The 23,631-nt window shown below is 41.7% G+C and overlaps 2 protein-coding genes and 1 pseudogene across 9 annotated transcripts in view; all 3 read left to right on the top strand.

Moving 5' to 3' along the window:
• The window catches only part of Sfmbt1 (Scm like with four mbt domains 1), a 160,133-nt gene extending 153,815 nt beyond the window's left edge, over positions 1–6,318 (top strand). For all 6 annotated transcript variants that reach the window (XM_047530992.1, XM_047530993.1, XM_047530989.1 and 3 more), the window contains one exon: positions 686–6,318. In XM_047530992.1, coding sequence (XP_047386948.1) covers positions 686–826 — 141 coding nt within the window. In that variant the 3' untranslated portion in view covers positions 827–6,318. The remainder of the gene's footprint in view (positions 1–685) is intronic.
• Positions 6,319–7,968: 1,650 nt separating this feature from the next.
• Positions 7,969–23,631, top strand: part of Stimate (STIM activating enhancer) — a 59,260-nt gene continuing 43,597 nt past the window's right edge. For all 3 annotated transcript variants that reach the window (XR_007105685.1, XM_047530651.1, XM_047530650.1), the window contains exon 1: positions 7,969–8,266. Coding sequence is in view for 2 of the 3 variants with exons in the window: in XM_047530651.1 (XP_047386607.1) it covers positions 8,107–8,266 (160 nt within the window). In the remaining variant the exon portion in view is untranslated. The remainder of the gene's footprint in view (positions 8,267–23,631) is intronic.
• LOC124968356 (60S ribosomal protein L39-like) lies at positions 21,677–22,232 on the top strand (annotated as a pseudogene).

The following is a 23,631-nucleotide window of genomic DNA, read 5'->3' on the forward strand; positions in this document are numbered from 1 at the left end:
CCCACATGCTAGGCAAGCACTATGCCACTGAGCCACAACCCCAGTCCCTGGTGATCAATTTTAAGGTAGATTTCCTGAAATACAAGTAGTTAATATCGGCTGGGGATGTAGCTCAGTAGTAGAGTGCTTGCCCAGCATGCATGAGTTCCTGGATTCAATTTCCTGCACTACAAAGAAAAGAAAGAAGAAACCCAAAACCAGAACAAATAGCGGCCCTAAGTAAAATACATTTTGTTTTGATAATTGGAGCAGTTCAAAACTGAACATCTTTGAAGAACTTACGTTTTTATGAATGTTACAAAGTAGGAGAACATTGAAGTTCATAGTTAATGTTTTGTTTCAGATTGAGAAAGAGCCCTCTAAAAAGATACTTCTTTTAGCACAGTCAGTTACCAGTTAACAGGGTTTAACTGCTTACTGAAATGAATTTCTGCTGAGCAGAGGCTCTATGGAATGGATTTTCATCCATGGTAAAATTTCTTATCCACTTTGAAGCTTCCTTAGTGTGGAGGACTCTGGAGCCACTTAAAAGGAGATGTGTGACACTTGTGTAAAGGGAAATGTAATGATGGGAAAACACAAAGGGACTCTGGTTTTGATAGAACCAAAATGAATTGGGTCTCTCATGCTCAAGCTGCCATTCATGTGCACATGATAGGTAATTTGCATTTTTATGCCTTAACAGGAAATTGATGGGCAGGCCCTGTTGCTCCTTACCCTTCCCACTGTTCAAGAGTGCATGGACTTAAAATTGGGCCCTGCCATCAAGCTTTGCCATCACATAGAAAGGATCAAGTTTGCTTTTTATGAGCAGTTTGCCAACTGAGAAGGACAACCAAAGTAAGCTGGATCTTTGAAGCACAAATGCAGCAAATCCTTCGCCCTGCTCTTGAAGTGGAGCTGAAATAGACCTGGGGCTCTGGGCCCTGCAGGTGTCGGCTTGCTCTCTTTGCACTTTCAGGGAAGGAGGACTCATACCGAGGAAGCAAAAAACGGCACAAAAATGACTCTCCTGCCATTGGAAACGTGGACATTTCATGTTCGGCAGATTATACGTTTTTTAAAAAAATAAAGGTTGTGAGGAAAAAAACTCATAAGAAGAATAAGCATTTCCAGTAGTGTAGCCTGAAAACAGAATAATCTGGGCAGCTGGATAGCACTGTTGTGGTTGTTTCTTTTCATTCTGTTCTTTCCCACTGTAGACTGAACTTTGTTCTCTGCTTCTCTTTCTTGGGAGGAGAGGACATAGCTTTAAGTCAGCACTGATTTAGGACTGCCTAAGGCACATCAGTGCTTCATTGTCATTGTGTTTTTAAGCTTTTTAAAATTAAAACAATTAATTTTGGGGATGATTATGTGGCTCTAGGGTTTTGAATGTATAGTCACACTTTGATCCATTTTTAAAATCTATTCTTAAGAGTTCCTTTGTTTACTACCTCTGTTGATAATTGAGCTTACAGCCATGAATGAGGTTTTTTGTATGATGTCATTTTTAAGCTTCGTGAACACTAATACTATAACAGAATTTGAAGGGGGAAAAACACTGTTTGCTTTCTTAAAAACATTGTATGGACACTTAAACCAGTTTTTTAACTGACCTGCCCTAAGAACTCTGCTGTCATTGTTTTTTATCTTGACCCAGCTCTGGCTACCTGTGTTTAAGTAGCCTTACAAGCATTGTTGGTATTTCAGTTTAATTGCTTTCTCCCTGTTAGGTCTCAGAGGGGTGTAAATGGCTTTTATTTTGTATTTACTTTTCTCTAGAGTTGTTTGTCTACCTCTGTTTCATTTCTAGAGTCCTTTGGGTGAAAATCAGTAGGTGTTCCTTAAACCCACTGTAAAGCCCATTTCCCGTGCTTTCTAGGTATTTCCAGGTAAACAGTTAGAAGCACAAAGAGAAAATGTGATTTTGGGGGTGCACAGAGCATGAATTTCCTGATGGAGTATCCTCAGTGATAGGATAAAGATTGAGAGGTGGTTAAGGAGTCTGGAAACCTCTTTGCCTAGCCACATTTGCTTTTCTTTACCTAAACCTTTAAATTGAATGTAATTTACAGTCTGAGGATTCTCACTTAACACTCAGTATTCTTTTAGGTGTTTCTTTGGATTCAGCTCACATTGACATGAAATTCCAGAAGAATTTTCACTTATGATTGCATTGGTAGCTCTTATAGAATAACAGCACTTCTTTATACTGTTCTAACCATGGAGAATGAGGAAAGACATACATAGATTGCCTCCCTTATATGGTTTGCTTTGCCGTTTATTTATTTATTTATTTATGTTTTAATTGTCCTAGTCACCTGCAAATTTATAACCTAATCATTCCTCCTTGAGAATTATGAAAATGTTTTAAAACTGCTAACTGGGTAAACTCTGAACAACTATAAAAATATAAGGCAATATTATTACAAATTTAAACTGATTGTGATTTTTTTTTTCCTTTTCTCTACCCAACACGCTCTTATTTTTGTGTACCTTGGCAGTTTATAGTCTGGATCCTCTTTTCATTGGATAATTCATGAGCCACCTGAACTCAGGTTCTCTAACCAAATCATAAAGCACTAACTTTGCTTAGGCTACTAACATATATTTGGAAATCAGCTCCAGAAGTAAAAGTTAATGTATTTGAACTTATTCAGAGATCCAGTTTTTAAAATTTCGATTAATTGTATATCCATGGAGAAGAAACATACGATGCTAGCAAACAACAGCATCAAAGGAGGTGGTATTGGGGTGATGGTTATCTTGTTTAATAATGTTTCCCAGAAGCTCAGCACTCAAGGCAGTAGGTCAAAAGAGGGTTCCTTGAGGAAGAGCAGTGGAATGCAAAACTTCTGGAATTAATGTTTAGGGCCTCCCATCATTGTCTTATTTAGGAAAATGAAATATAAGAGGGCATTTTCCAAATATAACAACAATGAATGTTATTTTGCCTGTCTTCTTGACTTCTTAAGAAATGACAGAATTTAGGACCACCTCTTTTCACAGATGAGGAGCTGAAACCCCTGAAAGGTGAAACACACTGCCCAGAGTGGTCTGTGATCTGGATAGGTTTGGGGAACAACAGGCTTGTCTATACCATGATTATTCAGGCTTAGCTTTCTCCTAGAGAAAGGCTGGCCCTAAATTGACCAGTGAGTTGATTTTCCTGCACTATGTCTTGCCTTCTACTGGAATACAGTTTATTGGACAATCACTTTAAAAAAGAATTATATTCCTCAGTCCCTAGTTCCAGATACTACATATGAGAAGATAATGAGAATTTAATTTGGCACAGGGCATTTTTTTTAAAAAATTGAATATCATCCTCTTAAACTGGAAAAGTTGACCTACCATATTAGAATATAACTACTATATCAGTGTGCTGGGGAGATCTTTTACTGCACATGCATATTTGCTCTGACATTTTAACTATATTTTGTGTGCTTCTAGGACTCAGCTATTTTTATTTGTGAACCATCTTTATCTTTCTCATAGCAGAGTTTGAAGGGACTAATGTACAGAATGCCTTAATGGGGACTTTTTACCCTGTATTTAGCAATGTGGGTGGTTCCTGGTATCTATGACATAAATTTATGAGGTCAAGAAAGGGTATTTACCAACCTCTAGAAACAGTGATCTTCTTGGTAAATATTTATTGAATTATGATACAGACATAGAAAGCCAATCAGAATTTGGCCTTTATATGTCTTTTTTCCTGGAAGTAAAATTATTCTCACTGTGAGAGGACATTGGACCAAAGCTTTTTAATGAATACATTTTACTTGCTCTGTAGAACCAATCCATTCACTAGGTGGTACTGAATATAGCTTAAAAGCTCTAGGAGACCCCAGATAAGGTAGGACTCAGAACTGTTCCTTTCTCAAGCAAACAACTCTTTCCAAGGAACACAGAACATCAGGAAATTTCGATTGGGACACTGTGAAAACTGTCCCTGTCACTTACATTTACTTGGCATCTATCACCAAAGACTTATATTTAAGACACCCCTTTACTGGTTTGATTGATTTCCACCAAAGCCTTAGGTTTGAACTCTGGTCCTATATTGGGGGTATTCCATATATGAGCATGTGTACAAGTTGAAAAATATTCTGTTACCAGTAGGAAATATGTTGGCTTACAAAAATGAAGAGAAATGCACCACTAACAGAAGTGGAAATATAAATCGTGGTAAGGACCAGGTACTCTCGTATTAAATTTTTAGTGTTTTTGGTCCTGAGTCTTATTGTAAGTAACTGGGTTGTCATGGCTATGGTGCTGGCTTAAAAACTGTAGGACAGAGAGATTCCTGCAAAACCAAAAAGAAATAAATCACTTTCCTGCCACTATAATTCTTCCTAGACTTTATTCACTCTAAATATTTTACTAGTAAATTTTGATAACATCCTTGTGTGAAAATGTACTTACTTAGGAAATTTGAATTTATCCAAATAAGCTACCTAATGGACTTGGAATTTTGGTGTAGAGTTCTAAACTCTAAGCTCAGTCCAAATGAATGTGGCTTTAAGACCACTGACTTGGGATGTTTTCCTTAGTACTTGTCTCAAACCACACAGGTAGCCTTGTTTCTGAGGGCAGCCTTAGGGATGAGGTATAGAAGATAGTGGTAGTGCACTTTAAAAAAAAGTGCCTATTGATTGTTTTGGCTATAGTGTATAAGAAGTCAGATTTTCAAAAGAGCCAGCAAAACCAGGATTGGAGGGTTAAGGGGATGGAGAAGGCCTAAAAGGCTCTCCCCTTATGCTTTTTCTGACTGCTTTGTCCTGGTGCAGAGGCCTATCACAAAGGAATGTTGTAAAAGGGAAACAAGTCACAGCCTTGCTGGACAAGTCTTCAACATCAGCATTAAAGCTCAGACCTGAGCCATGGGAGGCAAAAGATAATGCTGACTAGTGAAATGGTGCCACCATTGCTGATGGGGTGGGGTGCCTATTCTCAGGATGTGTGGAAATTTGGGCCTCAGGGTTTCTGCATGGTTTGTTCAATCTGTTTGCCTAGCTTGGCAGAATGAAGGTGGTCCAATAGTGTTGAAAGGATGCTTTGGGATTAAATCAAGTCATAAAGCAGATGATTGAGGGAGGTTACAACGTACAAAGTTAAAGCTGGGTGGTCCCTTAACTCTTGCGAGAATCCTGGTGAAAGGTAGTTGAATGAATGTTTCTCTTGAGATTTTAAGTGTTCATGTCTTTTCCTCTCCCCATCTCCCCTTCTTCCTTTTTTTGGTTGGGTATTTCTAAAGACAATCAGAGACCTGCCAGGGAGCCATGGAGAGACTCCTGACTGGTTACAGCACTGTCCTTAGACCTCTTTCTAATCCTAACTCATTGGAATTGATGCACTTTGTTTAATGTACCTTGCTTTTTTTTTTTTTTTTTTTCTTTTCTTTTTAAAACTGTTTGGAACAAAATGAAATGCTTATTGCTTGCTGTTTCTCCTCTTAACTTAAAAAAGTTACGCATTGAAGGTAAAGAACACGTAAGGGGAAATATGCAGAAGAATTCCTTTTAAATAACTCCCATCCAGTTTGATGGTATACTTCAAAGGATTAAAAAAAAACTATTTTGGATGAATATTTGTGTTTTCCTTTTCTTTTTGGTAAATAAGTTTATATAAGCTTGTGGCATATTATGACAGTTTTAAATGGTTGTGAGAAAATTAAAGGAAATAGGTCTTAAGCTCTGTTTAACTTTTAACTTAATTTGTGCTGATTTGACAGTAAGGAGGACATTTTGACAAGAGTACATTTGTCAAAATTCTTTCTAGTGGGACCTCAGAATCAATTCTGAGTGAATGAGAAAGTTCCTTCCTACTAATAAAATTCCAGAATTCTTCCCCTTCTTGCTGTCTTGTCCTTTCCCCTCCAGATTTAGATACTTTTTTATTTCAGCTCAGGAAAGGTAGGAAGAACAGAATTCCTGGCATTGGGGATTCTACTCCTGATCTCTAAAATGTAGTTCTTATTCTCCAGAGGCATTGAGGATTCATCCACATTTCAATGTGCAGAGCAGTGCTGTGTTCAACTTCAGTTTTCAGCCTTATGTGCAAGTTTTCCCTGAGCTGTCTGTGTGTTCAAGCAACTAATAGTCTCCTTATGCCAGTCACAATTTCCTCTGCTTTAAGACATATCCTCTTGTTCAGTTCTCTATGAACAAGTACTGTTAATCGTCATGGGTCCTCATAATATCCCTCTTGGACTTGAAGGCAGGGATGCAATTTTAATTTTCCCATATCCACTTATTTTCTTAACCAGATTTTCTGTATTTACTTGTGGTCAATATTTGTGGAGAATTTTTAAATTTATAAATTAAAACTCAGTTTAAATTTTAAAAATTTTTGTTGCATGTCCTGTGTCAGACACTGTGTTGAATTCAAGAGTAAATGAAAACCAGTTCCTGTCTTCAGGAAGCCAATACTCAGGTACAGGAGAGAGATGTATTTATAGCCATGTAATTAAGCAGCCTAAAAAAAAATTAGGGAAACACTACACACATAGAAATGTGGGAGTACAGTTGGGGAGGTCACATGGGCCTTGAAGCATGAGGAACAGTTCATGGAGGAGGAAAAAGGAAGAGCATCCATGCAGCTAGAATGCTGCATAACGGCACAGAAATGTGAAAGTGTGCTGTATGAGAAGGGTGGTGAATTGCATTTTTGTTATCTGAATAATTAGATTAATATTCCAGTTAATGAAGAAAGCATTTGGGCTAGATTTAACCCGCATATGTAATTGGAATTTCTTGGGAGCTATGTTATAGGGAAAATTTTCCCTAGAGATAGAATTTACTGTTTACAAATGTAGCCTACTGTCAACTGGTCTCATACCACCTGCAGTGTTATGTATGTACCACTGCAGTATGTAGCAAGAAGTTCAGGGTTCTTGAAGCATCATCAAGAGGTGTCTACAGAGAAATCCGAGGAGACTAAGGACCCTAGTAGAGGTAGAGAACAGTTTCCTGTCAGTGTGTGCAAGGGGATGTTGGAGACTGACAAACACCAATGGTGTCTTTTTCTTTTTTGTGGTAGTGGGGATTGAATCCAGGCCCTCTCACATGCTAGGCAAGCACTCCTCTACCACTGGGCTACACCCCAACCCTTTTTATTTTATTTTGTGGCAGGGTCTTGCGAAGTTGCCCTGAAACCTGTGATCCTCCTGCTTAGCCTCCCCAGTAGCAACTACCGGCATGAGCCAAGAGGCCTGGTTTGGCTGCCTTCTATGAATCACATTCAATATGACCTTAAGTGCGTGGTACCCCCTAAGTGAGTAATGTGGAAATATGTGCACACAACTTTCAGTCTAAACCTCATATGAAAGTGCTTGGATTGAAATGACCGTTTAAATTATGCTTATGCGGAGCCAAGTGCAGAGGAGGGCCGCTTATACCTGGGAGTTTGAGACCAGCCTGAGCAACACAGCAAGATTCCCCGTCTCCAAAAAAAAAAAAAAAAAAAAAAAAAAATGAAATTATGGGAGTAAAATTAACTCGGGGGCCTGATTAATTACATTCCCTGGAGTTTTGTCCAGGGAAGTAAGAGAGACGCCCAATATCTGACTTGGAAGGAGGAAGCTCATGTGCAGTCCCAAGATTTTTCCTCAACTAAATCCAGCGGCAAATTATTGGGCCCCACCCGTGAAGTATTGAGACGGAATTTGTGAGAACGGAATTCACATCTATTTTTATAATTCTCCAGGTTATAAGAGATTTACGTTGGAGGGAAAAAGAATTTAATCAGAGATCGGCCTTGCTGCTGCCCTTCCTACCTGGAGCTCATAGTCCCTGAGTTTCATCCCGGTCTGCACTGCGAAGCTCACCTGGTCTGTCTACCTGCTGGCGGAGATCCAAGGGCCCGCCCCTCCCCGGGGTCGAAGCCCCGCCCCTCGGGGAAGAGCAGGAGCGCCGGGGCCCACCCCTACGCCAGGCCGGGCCAATCAGGAGCTGCGATCTCAGACGTCGGGTTACGCGCGGCGCCGAGTCGGCCGCCGGCGGAGGTACCGGCTCCCGGCTCGGGCTCCGGGCTCCGGGCTCCGGGCTCGGCTCGGCTGCGCGGTCCCCGCAGCAGCGAGGCTGGGCGGGCCGGCGCCTCACGCCCTCCCGCCAGACCGCCATGCAGGGCCCCGCCGGGAACGCGAGCCGCGGACTGCCGGGCGGGCCGCCCTCCACTGTCGCGTCCGGGGCGGGCCGCTGTGAGAGCGGCGCGCTCATGCACAGTTTCGGCATCTTCCTGCAGGGGCTGCTCGGCGTCGTGGCCTTCAGCACGTTAATGCGTGAGTCCAGGACCTCAGCCCCTCCTCAATCTCGATGCCACAAACCCCCGGCCCAGTGCGGCCGCGAGGACCCTCCTGCCTAAAGAGTTAAGGCCTGCGGACCAGGGCCCTGTGGCGGAGGTTCCTTTCTCCCCCACGAGTCCAAACTGGGCATTAGCAGACGAGAGCGAGCCCGAGTCCCTGACCACACGGACCAGAGCCCTTGTCGCTGCAACCTCTGGTTAGGAGTGACCCTACCCCTTGCCACCTTACTACACGTCTCTTTTCTGAGACGCTCCGCTCCCACCATGTCTTCGCAAATTAAGGTTACCCCACTTTCCAGCCTGAAGTCGTGACCCGCCCTGGGTGGAACCTCTCTCTCTGTCCCCTCTCAAGGACCCTTCTTAGCCTGTCCTTCGCGCCCTAAACCCACATCCCTAAATCCCTAGTGTGATGCTGAGCTTTTTTCTGCACCTTCTTCACTCTTAAAGGATTTGCAATCTCCGTTCGTATTTGAATCCTGCTACCTTGCATCCTTTGCGGTACCTGGGCTACCTGGAACGTAAGGGCTATGCATTTCATTTCCCAGGACCCCCCCCCCCCCCCCCCCCCCCCGCTCTCTGATCCTTCTCCCTCCGCACTATTTTCCCTTTGTCAGGGCAAGGCAAACCCAGATTGCCTTCTCCCCTCACATCTCCTTCTTCTCCTTTTCTTTCTCCAAACAGCTCCACCTGTTCCATCTCTATCCCAAGCTTTCCTGATGAATTCACATTATCAAGCTTCCCCTGGCTGTTCCTTTTCCCAACCCATTTTTATTATTTATATTTTAGTATTCATAAATACTCAGGCAACCTAATGGCTTAATGGAGAAGTAGGCTCAGAGGGTCTGGGGAGGTCTCAGAATCCCTGTGCTAAGTGAACAGGGTCTCTTCCTTGGGAGTTTTGTAATGAAGAAGGAAGTCCCATATGGCCCTGGTAGTCCTATGTGCCTCGGGTTGGGAGGGTGGGAGTCATGTGGGCTATGGTGGGGAGGGTTGTGTTGATTTTTTTAGTACACATCTTTACCCTTATTTTGACAATAAGGGTAACAAGAGCCTGCATGTGGCACATAGGTCTAGGAGTGCTCCTGTAACTGTGTTTTGGGGGAAGGAAAGATTGTAACTATCTGTTCAGAGGCATTAGTTCCCAAAATGACTTGTTCTCAAAACTTCTCCACTGTGCTTGTGTGGGCAGAACCAGGAGTTCCACTAGAATGTGCCCCTCAGTTGGTTCCTGGGAGGTCTCATATAGAGGTCTTGTGGGGTCCCATTGCTGGAGGGGCCACCTTGCTTAAGATGGAGAGATTTCTTTGGGTGAATTCTTCCAGGTATCAGGTGACCCCGGAGAGGCTCTGATTCTAGACACTACTTTCTTCTGGTTGCCTGGCCTTGATAAGTCCTGCAACAAGTGCCCAACTGTCTTTGTTTGCCACTTTTTCTTCTGTTCTTAGGTCATACTTGCTTTACTTTTTTTTTTTTTTTTTTCTGCTGAACAAATACTCACTTGTTCCCACAATAATAGTTTGTGACAACTTAGCCCAAATCAGTTGCCGTACTATATGCATGTGTGTTTAAGACATTGTGAGTAGGGTTTCACTTTCCTCCCACTTTTCTCTTCTCCCTCCAAACTTTGTCTCTCTCTCTCAAGGAACTGTGAATTTAATGTTATTGTTTTTGTGGTTCTGGGAATCAGACTCAGGTCCTCAGGCATACTAGACAAATGATCTATTACTGATCTATATATCTCCAACCCTGATTTAATTTTTATTTTGTTCCCTAACCTGAGATTTCATAGCCTACTTCTGGCTTCTTTCATGGTTTTTTTTTTTTTTTTTTTTTTTTTTTTTTTGCGGTACTGGGGATTGAACTCAGGTCCTTGTGCTTGCGAGGCAAGCACTCTACCAGCTGAGCTATCTCCCCAGCCCTCTTTCATGGTTTTGATTGATGCTGATGGCCTGCTTTATCCCCTAGGGTTTGGCACTTCTGATTCAGAGAGGAAAATGTGACAGGGCAGAGTTCCTCACAGCTAAGAAGTGTGCCATAGTGGTGATGCTGGCCCTGCAAGTCTTCAGGGACACTCTCACCTCTTTACTTAATCTTCAGTGTGAGCACATGTGCAAATCCCACTGTGGTTGGTATTTTCTCTGTGCAAAGACTGAATGAGAAGGTTGTCTCTGGTTCAGTGGAAGGCTTGATGTGAAAGGGGATTTGTGGAAATGTCAGGTAGTCCTGGGATGATTTGGGGTAGGAGTGATGGGGAGTAGAATCAGAGAGGCTAGAGCTAGGTCTGCCCTGAACACAGAAATGGAGATGAGAGTAAGATCCTCATCACCCTTCCTAGAAGCAGACAAAGCAGGTCAAGGTGATGGGATTGTGGAGCTGGAGGAGGATATCCCGCTGGCTGTGACCCACTCAGGGAAGTGCCTTTCTTATGGCTCAGATTCTGTATTTCTGTTGAAACAAAACTGTGGATCTTTTCCTTTTTGAACTGCAGGGAAGAAGAGGAAATTCCTAACAGCCTGCCTTAAACTTTGGAATAGACTTCAGTGGGGAGAGGAAAGAGAGTGAGGTGCTCTGAAGGAAATGCATCTGCCAGCTGTTAGGCTCTGTCCTTCCAGTTACAGAGCCTGCTTATCAGTCTGGTGGAGCTGCTGGAGGTTGAGGGCCCGCTCCCAGATGAGAGGTTCCACGTGGCAGTCCTTGAGGGAGGGAGAGCATGGTTTGTTAAGATGAGGCTGCTTCATAGCCCAGTTCTTTAAGCTATTTTAAATGCTAATCAGTCTGTTCTGAGCAGTTTGAACTAATAGTCCCTGCTTCTTTGAGGTCAGTCTTTCCCTTTCCTGGTATTTGTGTGCCCTGAGGCAGCAGACTCAATGCTTCTTTTCTCAGGTGCTTCCACAGCAGTAACTGTTCAGTTTTCTTACTAGACCAACATTCTCTGTAGCATGATGGACCCACTTCTCTGCCAGATAAACTGAGATAGTTTTCTGATTTCACATCCCTAATTTCAGTGAATCATCAGAATCATGATTTATACTCCTTTTTTTTTTTTTTTTTTTTTTTTAACTCAAAATCACTTTTTTCCTCTGCTTACCAGTTGCTCTCTTCTTTTCCTGGGGCTTTTTGTCCTGGAGTAAGATGTCTCATATCTCTTAATGTCCCTAGGGAGGATTTTGGTTCCCACAAGGATTGCTCACCATGGTGCTCTGATGGACTTCTTACTTTACGTGTGGTGGTTTACAGATCTTGGTCCAAGCAGTTGAGGTTGTGTGTGCCAGGTTCTGTATCTAGCCTGTTCTTCAAGCTACATGAACATGTAGACTATTGCAGGCCACCATTCATCAGCATGTCCCAGTGTCAGCATCACCTTGTTAGTTAAGTTGGTGGGTTTTGCAGAAGCTCCAGCTAAGGAAAGCCAAGTGAACTCAGAAGCCAGGTTTTCTGGGCTTTCATGAAAATGACTGGTTGCATGGTAAGAAGCACTTTAACCAAGAGGGTTTGATCATGATTTACCTGTTGAACAGCAGCTCTTGATTTGGTGACTGTTTCTAGCCTGCAACTCAAAGAATTCACTCCGACCAGAGTCACAGCAGAACTGAACAATCCTGGAGCTCCTGTTCCAGCACAGGATAGTCACCCAACTGTCAGCCAAAGGTCAGCATTGGCCAGTGTGTGTGTTGGCATTTGGGGGTGTTTATTCTTAGGACTGGTGAGTGCAAAGCAAATTCAGGCTTCCTTTACTGTGCAGAGTCAGGACTGAAGTGTAGACAAAAATGACTATTAACAAAACAAGGGTTTTGAGAACTTGGATAAATCTGCCTGCCTGTTTTTGTATCACAGATATGGGTACTGGCAGGGAGAGAAATATCTAAATTATATTGAAGCAGTATTAGCATTGAGAAGTGACAGCTTTCTTCCTGTGGCCCAAAGTAAAAACTAGTTTTAGTTCACCCAGCCTTGATACCTTAATCTCAAGAGTGCCCGGAGTTTCCTGTCATGCTGAGCTGACTTCCCTGTGTGCTTTGTGCACACACAGCCCATGTTGGCAGTCTTTTCTACCCTCACCACTATATGCACCATTTCAGCTTTTATCCTAAAAAGTGTCAAATACTGAGAAGAGTGAAGAATTAATTCAGAGAATACCTGTTTACCCTTTACCTAGATTCAGCAGTTTGCATTTTGCCACATTTGCCTTATTTCTCTTTTTTTTTTTTCTGACTTGAGCCACTTAAAGGAAAATTGCAGTCAGTACCACAACTTTATCCCTAAATACTTCAGCTAAGTCTCTTAAGAATAAGGACAGTCTCCTACAAGACCACCTAAGAGAATTAATAATAACTCCATAATATCATCTGATATCCATTGCATATTTACATTTCCCCAAATGTCATGAATCTTTTATAGCTGGAATTTTTAAAAATGGATCCAGTCAGGCTGCATACATTTTATTTGGTTCTGTTTTTAAAATCACTTTTACTTCTGCCCCAGGCTTCCCACGCACACTTGTGTTTTGTTTTTAATGACTTTGACTTTTGAAAGAATCCCAACTGGTGGTTGTGTAGAATGTCCCACATTCTGTTATTATCTGGAAGTTTCTTTATTGTGATGTTTTAGTTGTTTCTCTGATCCCTGTGTTTTCCTGAGTTTGGTCTAGAGGAGCAATTTTATGGTAAGAACACTCCATAATCATCATAATATTCATAATGCTGTATGTTTTATATTACATCCCACTGGGAGGCACATGAAATTAGGCTGTTGAAGTGTTATAATAAGGTCAGTTACTCGCTGGTGAAGGGAAAAACCCCTTATCCTGTTCCTTACAAAGATGTATTTCTATTTGTCAATTAATAAATGATACGATATTCCTCAGTAACCTTTCACCCAGTGAACAACTACTGGTAAAATAAGAAAATGCAGTGATGGCTGGGGTTGGAGCTGGGACACAGGAGTGAAGGCACCTGTCCCTGGGCCTTCACCCAGCTCATGCTCCATAAATGCTAATGCCCTTTCCTACCTGCTTAGGACCAACCGAGGCAAAGGAAGAACACTCCTTTTTTTTCTATCCCAGGCTTGTGCCCAAGGAGGAAAGTAGTATAGGCAATATTAGCATGCTTGCTGGTTCAGGATTTTTATTTTTAGAAAAATTTCAGATTTTCTAAATGGTTATCTATTTGGTAGCATTTTCTATAATGGTGATCTAGTGCCTTATTTATAATAAAACTTTATTAATTTGGAGAAAAATCAGGGCAAGAGGGAGTTGTCTGAATTAGGTGACAATCTGAATCATAGAATAATTTCATCAAATGCATTTTTTTAGACTGTTAAATACCTCTGTTAGCCAAGTGTTGCCCTTTGGGGGCCTATCAAGCCTCTGCTGCTTTAATGATCTGTTCAACATTCTTTGCAATTAGTATAATATTTGCATGAAGATGAAGTTGTGTTGAAGGAGTTTTACAAGAGGTTAAAAATAGCAGGATCCCTGGCCATGGATCCAATTCAGGCTTCTATTTCTGCTTTTGCCATATAGTGCCCTTGAACAACTTATTTATTTCTCAAAGCCTCAGTTTCTTTCCCAGTGAGATGGGGGTAGCAATTTCTTCTGGGGCTGTGGGGATTAGAAGGAATGTCTATAAGGAAGCTGAATCAGTGTCAGGCACAAGTTAGGCTCTCTCTGAGGGTGATGTCATCATCCTCATTATTATAGTATGTGCATTCAGGGGTCTGGGGGAAGAACCTGTCCCGAGTGCTCAGTGACTTGTTTTCTGAATTAAGTTAAGCATTTTTCTTTTCTTATTTATACAGTGTCCTTACTTTTAGCCCACATACTGTAAAGACCTTTAACCCAACCAAAAAGGTCAGTGTGTATTTCACATGAGCATGTGCCCAAACCAGTTGGCTTTGGTAGATATCATAACCTCTCTCTTTAGCCAACCCTTTTTTGTGTTTTCACTTGCAGTGCCTCACATGGACCTTGAAAGGGCAGAGGTTAGAATAAGACTGCAATTTCCAGGTGACAGACCTGTGTCCAAGTCACTGGCTTTATTTCGACTGGCCTGTGCTATACGTGGTGACCATTAAACTTAGCCTCCCAGCTCTTGTGCTCAGTCAGCACTTGGTGTATTCACAGGAACCCTGAAAGGAAGGGGTTATGTTCATTTTGTAAACAGAGTGAGCCCATGAAGTACCTTCTACAAAGTCTTATGGTTAGTAGGTATAGCACCAAAAGGTGAGCCAGGTCCCTGAACAATTCTGAACAATTCTGATTATCTTTCTTAATTATAAATTTGAAGTGATTTGGCAGTCATTGCATACATATGTAAGTTGCATCTTTGCTGTTTTTCTGGCCTGGCCTCTGTGAAGATTTCCTTTGCTGTGCAGAGAATGGTGATCCTCCCTTAGAGCTAAGACCTAGTGTCTGAATAGCAGAGGTAAGGGAGTCCATTCTTAACTGGTGAGGAGGAGACTCCAGCCTTGGTTGTTTAAGGTTACCTGTTGATTCTTTACAGAATTTTTTTGCCTATATCTATATGACTATGAGGAGAGTCATTATTTTAAATGTTAATTATAAGTGTTTCTCTTTCCCTATGAGTTATTCTAAGCATAGAGGGAGGTAGTGAGCCTCTCTTAGATTACTCCACTGCTAGGAAATTATCCATCTAACCTAGTTTTTCAGCTTGGTACCATTGTCATTATGGAATAGATTATTCTTTTTTTTTTTTTTTTTTTTTTGCAGGGGGCTTGAGGTGGGGGCTTCTTCTATGTGTTATAAGGTGTTTAACAGTATCCTTAGCTTCTACCCACCATACACCTTTAGCAACCCCTACATTGTGACAACCAAAAATGTCTCCAGACATTGCCAGATGTGCCTTGGAGAACCCATTCTCTCTTTGAGAAGCACTGTATCTGCTCAGTATATGTATTCTCAGGAAACTCACATTAGCTCTAAAAGTACAAACTAGAAAGTCAGTATGTTGTCCCCCAAGTATGAGAAAGGTGAACTGTTAGGATTTGTTAAGGACTTGACAAAAAAGAGCTAAGACCTGCTCCCCATCCTTGAGGGGCTCATAGCTGGAGTGGGCTGTAGCATGCTGTCAGGTCATTGAGAGGAGGGATGAGGAATTCTGCCTAGAAGTTCAGGGATGTGTCTGCTTGAGTCCAGTACTGAGCTGGAGAAGGTGTGATGGGCTCTTCACACAGAGAGCGTGGTGGGAGCCTAGGTCTGTAGGAGGGAGTGGGTGTGGCAGCCCCTTGTGAACTGGAGAACACAGAGGCAAGAGGATGCCTGAAAAGAAGGCATTGAGCCTTCCGTGGAGCTCCAGTGAGCCTACCTTAGCCCATTTTAGGCCTCTTCAGAGAATGGTTGTAGAGTCAGGGGCTACCTTTACCTCATGCTCCATTTGGAGTGTTTTCTTTTACCAGGTGCAGTGATGCACACCAGTGATCCCAGCTACATGGGAGGCTGAGACAAGAGGAACATAAGTTGGAGGCCAGCCTGGGCAACATAGTGAAATTCCACCTCCAAAAAAAAAGAGAAACAGACAGACAGACAAAGAACCCTTTTTTAAAAAAAATTTTTAAAGCAGTGTTGTTAATATGCCTCTTTCAGATCTTGGGTGCCCCCCTGAGACATTATTCTGTTTGTATCTTTTGGGCTGCCGGTGTCCTCCTACCCACTGCCCTGTTGGTGGTGCCTTCTGACATAGGTGTTGGTAACCATGTGAATAAACATGCTCTGCTTGCTCTGTGCCAGGCATGTAATCCTCACAGCCACCTGGAAAAGCAGGTACTTGGTATCTGAGTCACAGAGAAGTTAAGTAACCCAAGGTCGCACAGCCAGTAAGCAGTAGAGCCAGGCAGTCTGACTCTGGACACCTTGCTTTTAGGTAACAGAGGAAGCCACTCCTTACTGCTCACTAGTTTTATTGATTTCACCACATTCCACTCAGGTGTAGGGTGAGTAGAAACACTTCCATCTCTAGTATCCCTGGTTTTTCATTCCAGCCTTGATTCTGTATGCTCTCAGGGTGTGATCATAGAGAGTCATGCCATGCTGGGCAAGTCTTGGAAACTGCTATTGCCCACCCTGTGAGCATGGTCCCAGGCCTCAGCAGGGTTGGGCTCTGCTATGGAATGTCTCTGACAAGAACTCCACTTGTCAGCACATTCTAGAAATCCTATACTTAATGCAGAAGGATTGTGAACCACTGAAATTATCTTTGTGCCTGTGAGAAAAAGACTTCTCACTTGAGTTATTGCAACCCCCATCTTATCAGCAGATAGATCCTCCCTGCCATTTTATTTGGCTTCAGATGTCTTCTTCATTCTAAAGGGCATTTTATGCCATAGGCAGGTACCACTTAAGCCACTTTGGAGAGGAGGAAGCAGGATCTGGGGGCACTCATCATGATGTAGGGTGTAAATGTTACATGGGGCCATGGTGTGGGGTAGCACCCAGGAAGTGGGCAAGGATGGGGACACTCAACCAGGATTCTCCTGGGCTTTCAGACTTCTTTTAAAGACCTGGGTATGGAGTACCTGGGGCTTTTTATTTTTATCCCTGACCTTCAATAGATGTCAGAAGCTTTCATGCTTTTTCTTTATTTTCTTGTCCATAAAGTTGCATTCATAGTAGGTTGGGACACACATCAGGCCAGCCTGTTTTTTATATATTCATTTTTCTCAAAATACTCTTTCCCCCCAATATTTGTTCTAGACCATATGCTTCTCTAGGCCTCTTAGTCTTATCTATATTCTTTGTGGGCATTTCCATTTTCCTGGAAGACATTTTCAATTAATAGCATGAAATGACATAGGAGACAAAATAGTAGCAGTACATTTAGATACAGTTCAAACACAGTTGCAGCACACACTGAGTCCTGCCCCGACTGTATGCAGGGAGTGTCTTGGCTAAGGTGGCCTGGAATATTTTGGAGCTATTTGGGTGGTGAGTTCTAGGCCGGAATCTTTGCAGGTTGTTACAACAAACTTGTGTGTGTGTGTGTGTGTGTGTGTGTGTGTGTGTGTATTGTTTACCTGGAAAGGGATGGAGTGTGCAGATGACTCGTTTAGAGCACATTTGAACTTTGAATGAGCGTGTGCCACACACAAGGCTGCTTCTCACTTTCTGACTTTACCATTGCTTTCTGAAGCAGCTGACTGCAGATTCCAAGTCTGCTGTCCCCACAGCCATGTGAACTCTGGAGCAAACCAGGATCCAGAAGCACAGGAGGGTCCAGAATCAAGGGATGTGTGTTGGTGTCCTGCAGGCACAGTGCAGGGATACCAAAGTGTTTTTTCTGTCAAGAGTCCAGGTTTTATAATTTGATCCTCAAATTTCTCTGTGAGAAATTCTGTCAGTGACTGGCAAAAGTTGAGAAAATTCTTATTTTATATGAAATTGAACAGGAATGTTTTAAATTGCCTATCAGTTCATTTAGCAGAATGTACATTGTTTTTTTTTTTTTCCCCAGTATGTTTAAATAAATAATTTAATATCTCAAGTAGGGAAGTCTCCAGTGAATCATTGAGCAAGCATGTTATAATCCTGTTATGGAGCTGAATTCAGATGCCACTGCTGTTGATGGGACAGTATTCTGGGTGCAGCTGTTTTGTAGTGGGTCTTATTCTCTCAGTAATGGGATTCTCAGGCTAGACCTATGTAGTCAAAAGCTTAGACTGAATTTTGGTCTAGGGTTATGTGAGGCATAAGGCCTGGAGGGTGGGTAGGAGGGCCCTGTGTGAAGGTGTTGGCTACTCCTACTCTATGGCATGGGAGCTCCTGAATTGTGCCAGGGAAGTCCTGTGTCCTCACTCCTACTGGCTGCAGCTGCTGTGGTATCATGTGGTGGGATCTTCTTAACCCTCTTAACAGTGGCTCCCTGGTGTCTTGCAGGACAGCCAGACTCTTGGACCCACTGCCCCATCCTCTTGCAAGCTCTTCCTGTGCTGCAGACATGTTAGTCATTCTGGTGTACTCTGTAGCCTGGGCCAAGCAGAGCTAGCATGTTATTTGAAGTTGAGAAGGCTACCTTTTCCCGTCCACCCCTGTTCTCCTTGACCATGTTTCCCCTTCCTCCCCATCTAGCTACACCCTGTCCATCTTCCAAGAAGCTCTCCCTAAGTACCTTAGCCCAAGTTCTTCCCCTTTGAAATCTATAGGATGCCCATTTTGTTCTGGATGATGTCCATTCTTGGCCCTGCCTGTCTTTGTGCCTGGATTTGATTTGCCTGCCAGACCTGCGTGGTAATGGTGGAGCACACTGTGCTCAGAAAAGTGCTCCAGGTCACATCTTCTCCTGAGCAAGTAGTGGAGAGGTAGAAAAGACTGGGATCCTTGACTTTTCTAACTATGTACTGAATACTTCAGCTTGCATTTTCTAAGGACCCAGGTGTTCACATACATAGCATAATACAGTGATCAAAACTTGGTAAATTTAACATTAATGTGTTGTTATTGTATTTAAATTTCATCAGCCACTCAGATAATATCATAACTAATTTTTCCTGGACCTGGATCACATTTTGTATCCAGTTGTCACATCTCCCCCAGGCTGCTTTAGTCTGGGATCAACCCTTAGTTTTTCTTTGTCTTTCTTAGCCAGATATTTTATAGAATATCCCAGGTTAGGTTTGTCTGGTGCTTTCTCTTGTTCCATCCAGGTTACAAGTTTGAGGCAGGGATGCTGCATCAGTAATATTTTTTCTCCTCCATGTATCATAAGCTGAGGTACCCGTTATTGGTTCTTTGATAACTTGGGTAAGGTAGTTCCTCCATGTCTCTCCCCTGTGAGGTTAGTTTCTAATTAATAAGTAATTTGTGGAGTTTGTTTTTGTTTTTGTTTTGCAGAACTAGTAGCCTCATTTGTAGATTGCTCATATGCCAAGACCTATAAGTGCTTACATATGGCAACTACTTCACTCCTTATATTATTAGCCCTATGAATACTCAGATTAGCCTGTTTTGTAACTGGGTAAACTGAGGTGCCAAGAGGTTGACTTGTCTAAGTTTACGAAACCCACTAAGTGGCAAAATGGAATTCAAATCCAATGGCTCTTACTGTAGCACTGGGCTTTCCTCTCCTGCCAGCCTGCCTACCATGTGCAGTGTGTGTGTGTATACTGTGTGACACAGGATTCTGCTTCCTAATTTCTGTGAGCTTCCCATCTCCTCTGCTTGTGAAGATCTTAAAACCACTTGGTTCCCACTATCTCCAGATACTCTTGGCTTTTCACTGAGGGCAACAGTGCAGTCTTTCTAGGCATCATAGATGGACTGGGAAAAAGCCAAAGACTTCTCATTTTGAGATTGGAATCCAGTAGGCTTATCACTGAAGCTATGTGTATAAATTTGACATCTGTGCCTGTGCAGAAGTGTATGAAGAGGCTTTGGCCCATGAACAAGTAACCTGTATACAGAGCTTAGACTTCTTACATAAGCAACCAGAAAGCAGGCCAAAATATACAAAACGGCTCTTTGCAGATACTGGACAACAGGCTGCTCATGAGGTGATCCCCTAGGGAAAGGAAATGAGGAAGTAAGCCCTCTGGTCTTCCTGCCAGGAGATAATTTCCACCTCTCAGAGAAGTGAGGAGGAAGCCAAACAGAGAAGACAAAGCAGAGGACACCAGAGCAGCTGGAATTTGCTGCAAGCATCAGAGACGAAAAAAGCCATGAAGAGGAAAAGCTCTAAACATCTGCTTGGGGAGCTCCTCAAGGCCTTTGGTGAATACTTATTTGTGTTATGTGGGATCAAACTCAGGGAGCAAAGTGAAGAACAGCTGCGGGGGAACCAAAGCAGAGTCTTTTCCAGGACTGAGAGATGTAGGAGTTCATTGCAGTGATAGGAAGAGACCTTGTTGAACACCCAGGCACTCAGTAGGCACCTCAGAAAAATCATGCCTTCGTGTCTAACTTAAAGAACACTCCTTCATGCCCACATTGAAAACAAAACTCAATTTTTCTATACTCACAACACAGATCACTCCTGACATCAAAGGTGTGTGATGGGGTTTCCTCCATAGTTCTTGACTCGGAACTCCCTCCCCAAGGCCAACTGAAAACTAGAATTTCTCTCCCCCCGGCAGGTCAATTCTAGTGAGCAAGCAGTTCTATAGTGGCAGACTCCAGTTGGGTGTCCATCAATTTAACTCAATTCTGACACTACCTGGAGACAGTATCAGATCCCACAAGTTTAGGGCTCAGGTCTCAGTCCCCAAGGACTCCCCATTCCTTAGATGACAATTAGAATCTCCACATAGTTTTGCCCTTTTTGGTATTTTAATTTAGAGACAGGGTCTCACTGAGTTGCTTAGGGCCTCACTAAGTAGCTGAGGCTGGTGTTGAACTCGTGATTCTCCTACCTCAGTCTCCCTAGCCACTGGGATTACAGGCATGTGCCACCACACCTGGCTTTACCTGATACTTTTTTTTTTTTTAAATAGTGCTGGGGTATGGAACCCAGGGCCTTATACATGTGAGGCAAGGACTCTACCAACTGAGCTTTATCCCCAGCCCTTTACCTGATACTTTTGATGAACTGGCAGTACACTGGAGTTCCCACAACCCCAGCTTGAATTTGACTGATTTGCTCAAGTTGCTCACAGCACCCAGGAACTCATTAGGTTTACCGATATTACAGGGGATACAGATGAAGAGATGCATCAGGCAAGGTATGGAGAAGAGGATATGGAGCTTTCATGCCTTCTCTGGAAGCACCACCCTCTTAGGAACTGACATGTGTTTGGCTCCTCTAACCCTGTGCTTTTCGGTTTTTATGAAGACTTCATTGCATAGGTGTGATTGAAGCATGGAGGTATATATTATGATATGTATATCATAATACCATACCCCAAATTGACTAGAACTAGATCACAGATCTAAATGTAGAGGTGAAATCTATAATACATCTCAAAGAACACATAGAAGCAAATCTTTCTGACCTTGGTGTAGGTAAGGATTTCTTAGGATACAAAAAATTTGAGCCATTAAAAAGTGATAAATTATACTAAATCTAAATTAATCTACCCTTTAAAGCATACTGTTAAAAAATTAAAAGTTGGGGAGGAGAGAGGGAATGGGAAGTTGTTGGTCAAAGTGTACAAAGTTGCAGGCTAGGCACAGTAGTGTACACCTGTAATCCCAGCTACTCGGGAGGCTCAGGCAGGAGAATCACAAGTTCAAGGCCAGTCTCAGCAATTTAGGGAGACCCTGTTTTATAATAAATAATAAAATAGATGGGAGTATATACCTCAATGGTAAAGCACTCCTGGGTTCAATCCCCAGTATTGCAAAAAAGAAAAAAAAAAAAGGTATAAAATCTCACACAGAAGGAATCAATTTTTAAGCTGTCTTGCATAACAGGTAACTGTAGTTAATAAAGTTTTGTATATAGGCTAAGCATTCCCAATCCAGATTTTTTGAGCACCTACGTGATGCTCAAAAAGTTTTGAACTTCGGATTAGGGATACTCAACTAATAAATTCTAAGCAAGTATTCCAAAATAAAAATAAAAATAAAAATCTGAAACACTACTGATTCCAAACACTTCAAATAAGGTATGCTCAACCTGTATTTCAGTAAAAGAGTAGCCCCCTCTTCTCCTTTTCTCAGCCATTGTGGTGTGTGTGCTGTATTCAGTTCCTCACCATGTCTTCTCAACAAGACTTTCAGGATCAAGCTTTTTTTGGCCAAGAAACAAAAGCAAAATTGTCCCATTCCCCAGTGGATTTGAATGAAAACTGGTAATAAGATCAGGTACAATTCCAAGAGACATTGGAGGAGAACTAAGCTGAGTCTGTAAGGAATTACATGAAATGGCACACATATTTATGCTGTATCAAGGTTGTGATCGATCATCTTGTCATGTCTGCACTATCAGGACAGTTGGGAAAATTTATCTGGGAATGTGAACTTTCTTTAGTTACAAAGGTGCTGTAGTACTGGTTTTGGTTGATTAGGGAATAAATATGTGAAACATTTAAAAAAAAACAAACAAAATAACAGTAAATTCAAATGTCTCACCACAAAAAGATAAGTGAGGTGATAGATGTGCTAATTTGCTTTTTTTGTATTTTAAATTATATTTACTAATGTATATTAATTATACAAATTGATGAGTTTCATTGTGCTGTTTCCATACATGCATATTTCATGCTTTGAATTAGCTTAATTTAATTATTCCACATCATATACATATGTCAGAATATCTCATACCCTGTAAATGTATATAATTGTGACTTGTTAATTAAAAATAATGTTAATTATAGAAAAGAAAAAAGCAAGCCACAGACTGGAAGAAGATATTTGAATATGAATATCTTTCCAAGTCCCTATAACCAGAACATGTAGAGAATTCTTACATGCTGGCACAGTGTTGTATACCTGTAACACCAGCAACTTGGAACCTAAGGCAGAAGAATTGCAAGTTTGAGGCCAGCCTCAATAACTTAGCAAGACCCTGTCATAAAATTAAAAAAAAAAAAAAAAAAAAAAATATATATATATATATATATATATTGTAAAATTCAATCCCTAGATGGAAAAAAAAAAAAAGAAAGAAAGAAAAGAAAAGAATTCTTACAAGAGTAAAAAGACTATGCAGATTTTAAATAGGCAAAAGTTCTTAATAAACATTTCTCCAAAGAAGATATAAAAATGACCATAAGCACATGAAAAGGTACTCAATGTTATTATCATAAGGGAAATGTAAATTTAAATAATGAGATATCCATAACCGGCTAAAATTAAAAGAATAACCAACAATACAAAGAGTAGAAGAGAACATAAACTTTGGGACCCTCTTACATTGTTCTTGGAAATGCAAAATGATACAACCTCTTTGGAAAATTATTTGGAAGTTTCTTATTAGAAAAATTGCATGGCCCGTGCATCCCAGCAACTTCACCCCTAAATTACCCAAGAAGAAAAAACAAAACAAAACTCATATGACCACAAAGGGACATGAATATTCAATGAACATCATTCATAATTGCCCCAACTGGAAACAGTTCAAATGTTCATCAACACCTGAGTAGATAAATAAATTATGACATGCCCATAAATTTCAGCAACCAAAAAGAATAAACCACTGATATGTGCAATAGAATAGTTCTCATGTTGAATATGCCAGGCAAAATAAGCCAGATAAAAAGAACATACACTGTCTGATTTCATTCATATGAAATTTTGGAAAAGAGTGTTTTAATCTGTAGTGACAGAAAGCAGATAGTGGTTACCTTGGGGTGGTAGAGGTGGAACAAATTGCTAAGGGAATGGAAGAACTTATTGAGGTGATGGAAATTACTGTCTTACTATAGTGAGGGTCACATCAGTGTATATATTTCTTAAAA

The sequence above is a fragment of the Sciurus carolinensis genome, chromosome 17 (assembly GCF_902686445.1).
Source record: "Sciurus carolinensis chromosome 17, mSciCar1.2, whole genome shotgun sequence".
In the NCBI taxonomy this organism is placed as follows: Eukaryota; Metazoa; Chordata; class Mammalia; order Rodentia; family Sciuridae; genus Sciurus; species Sciurus carolinensis.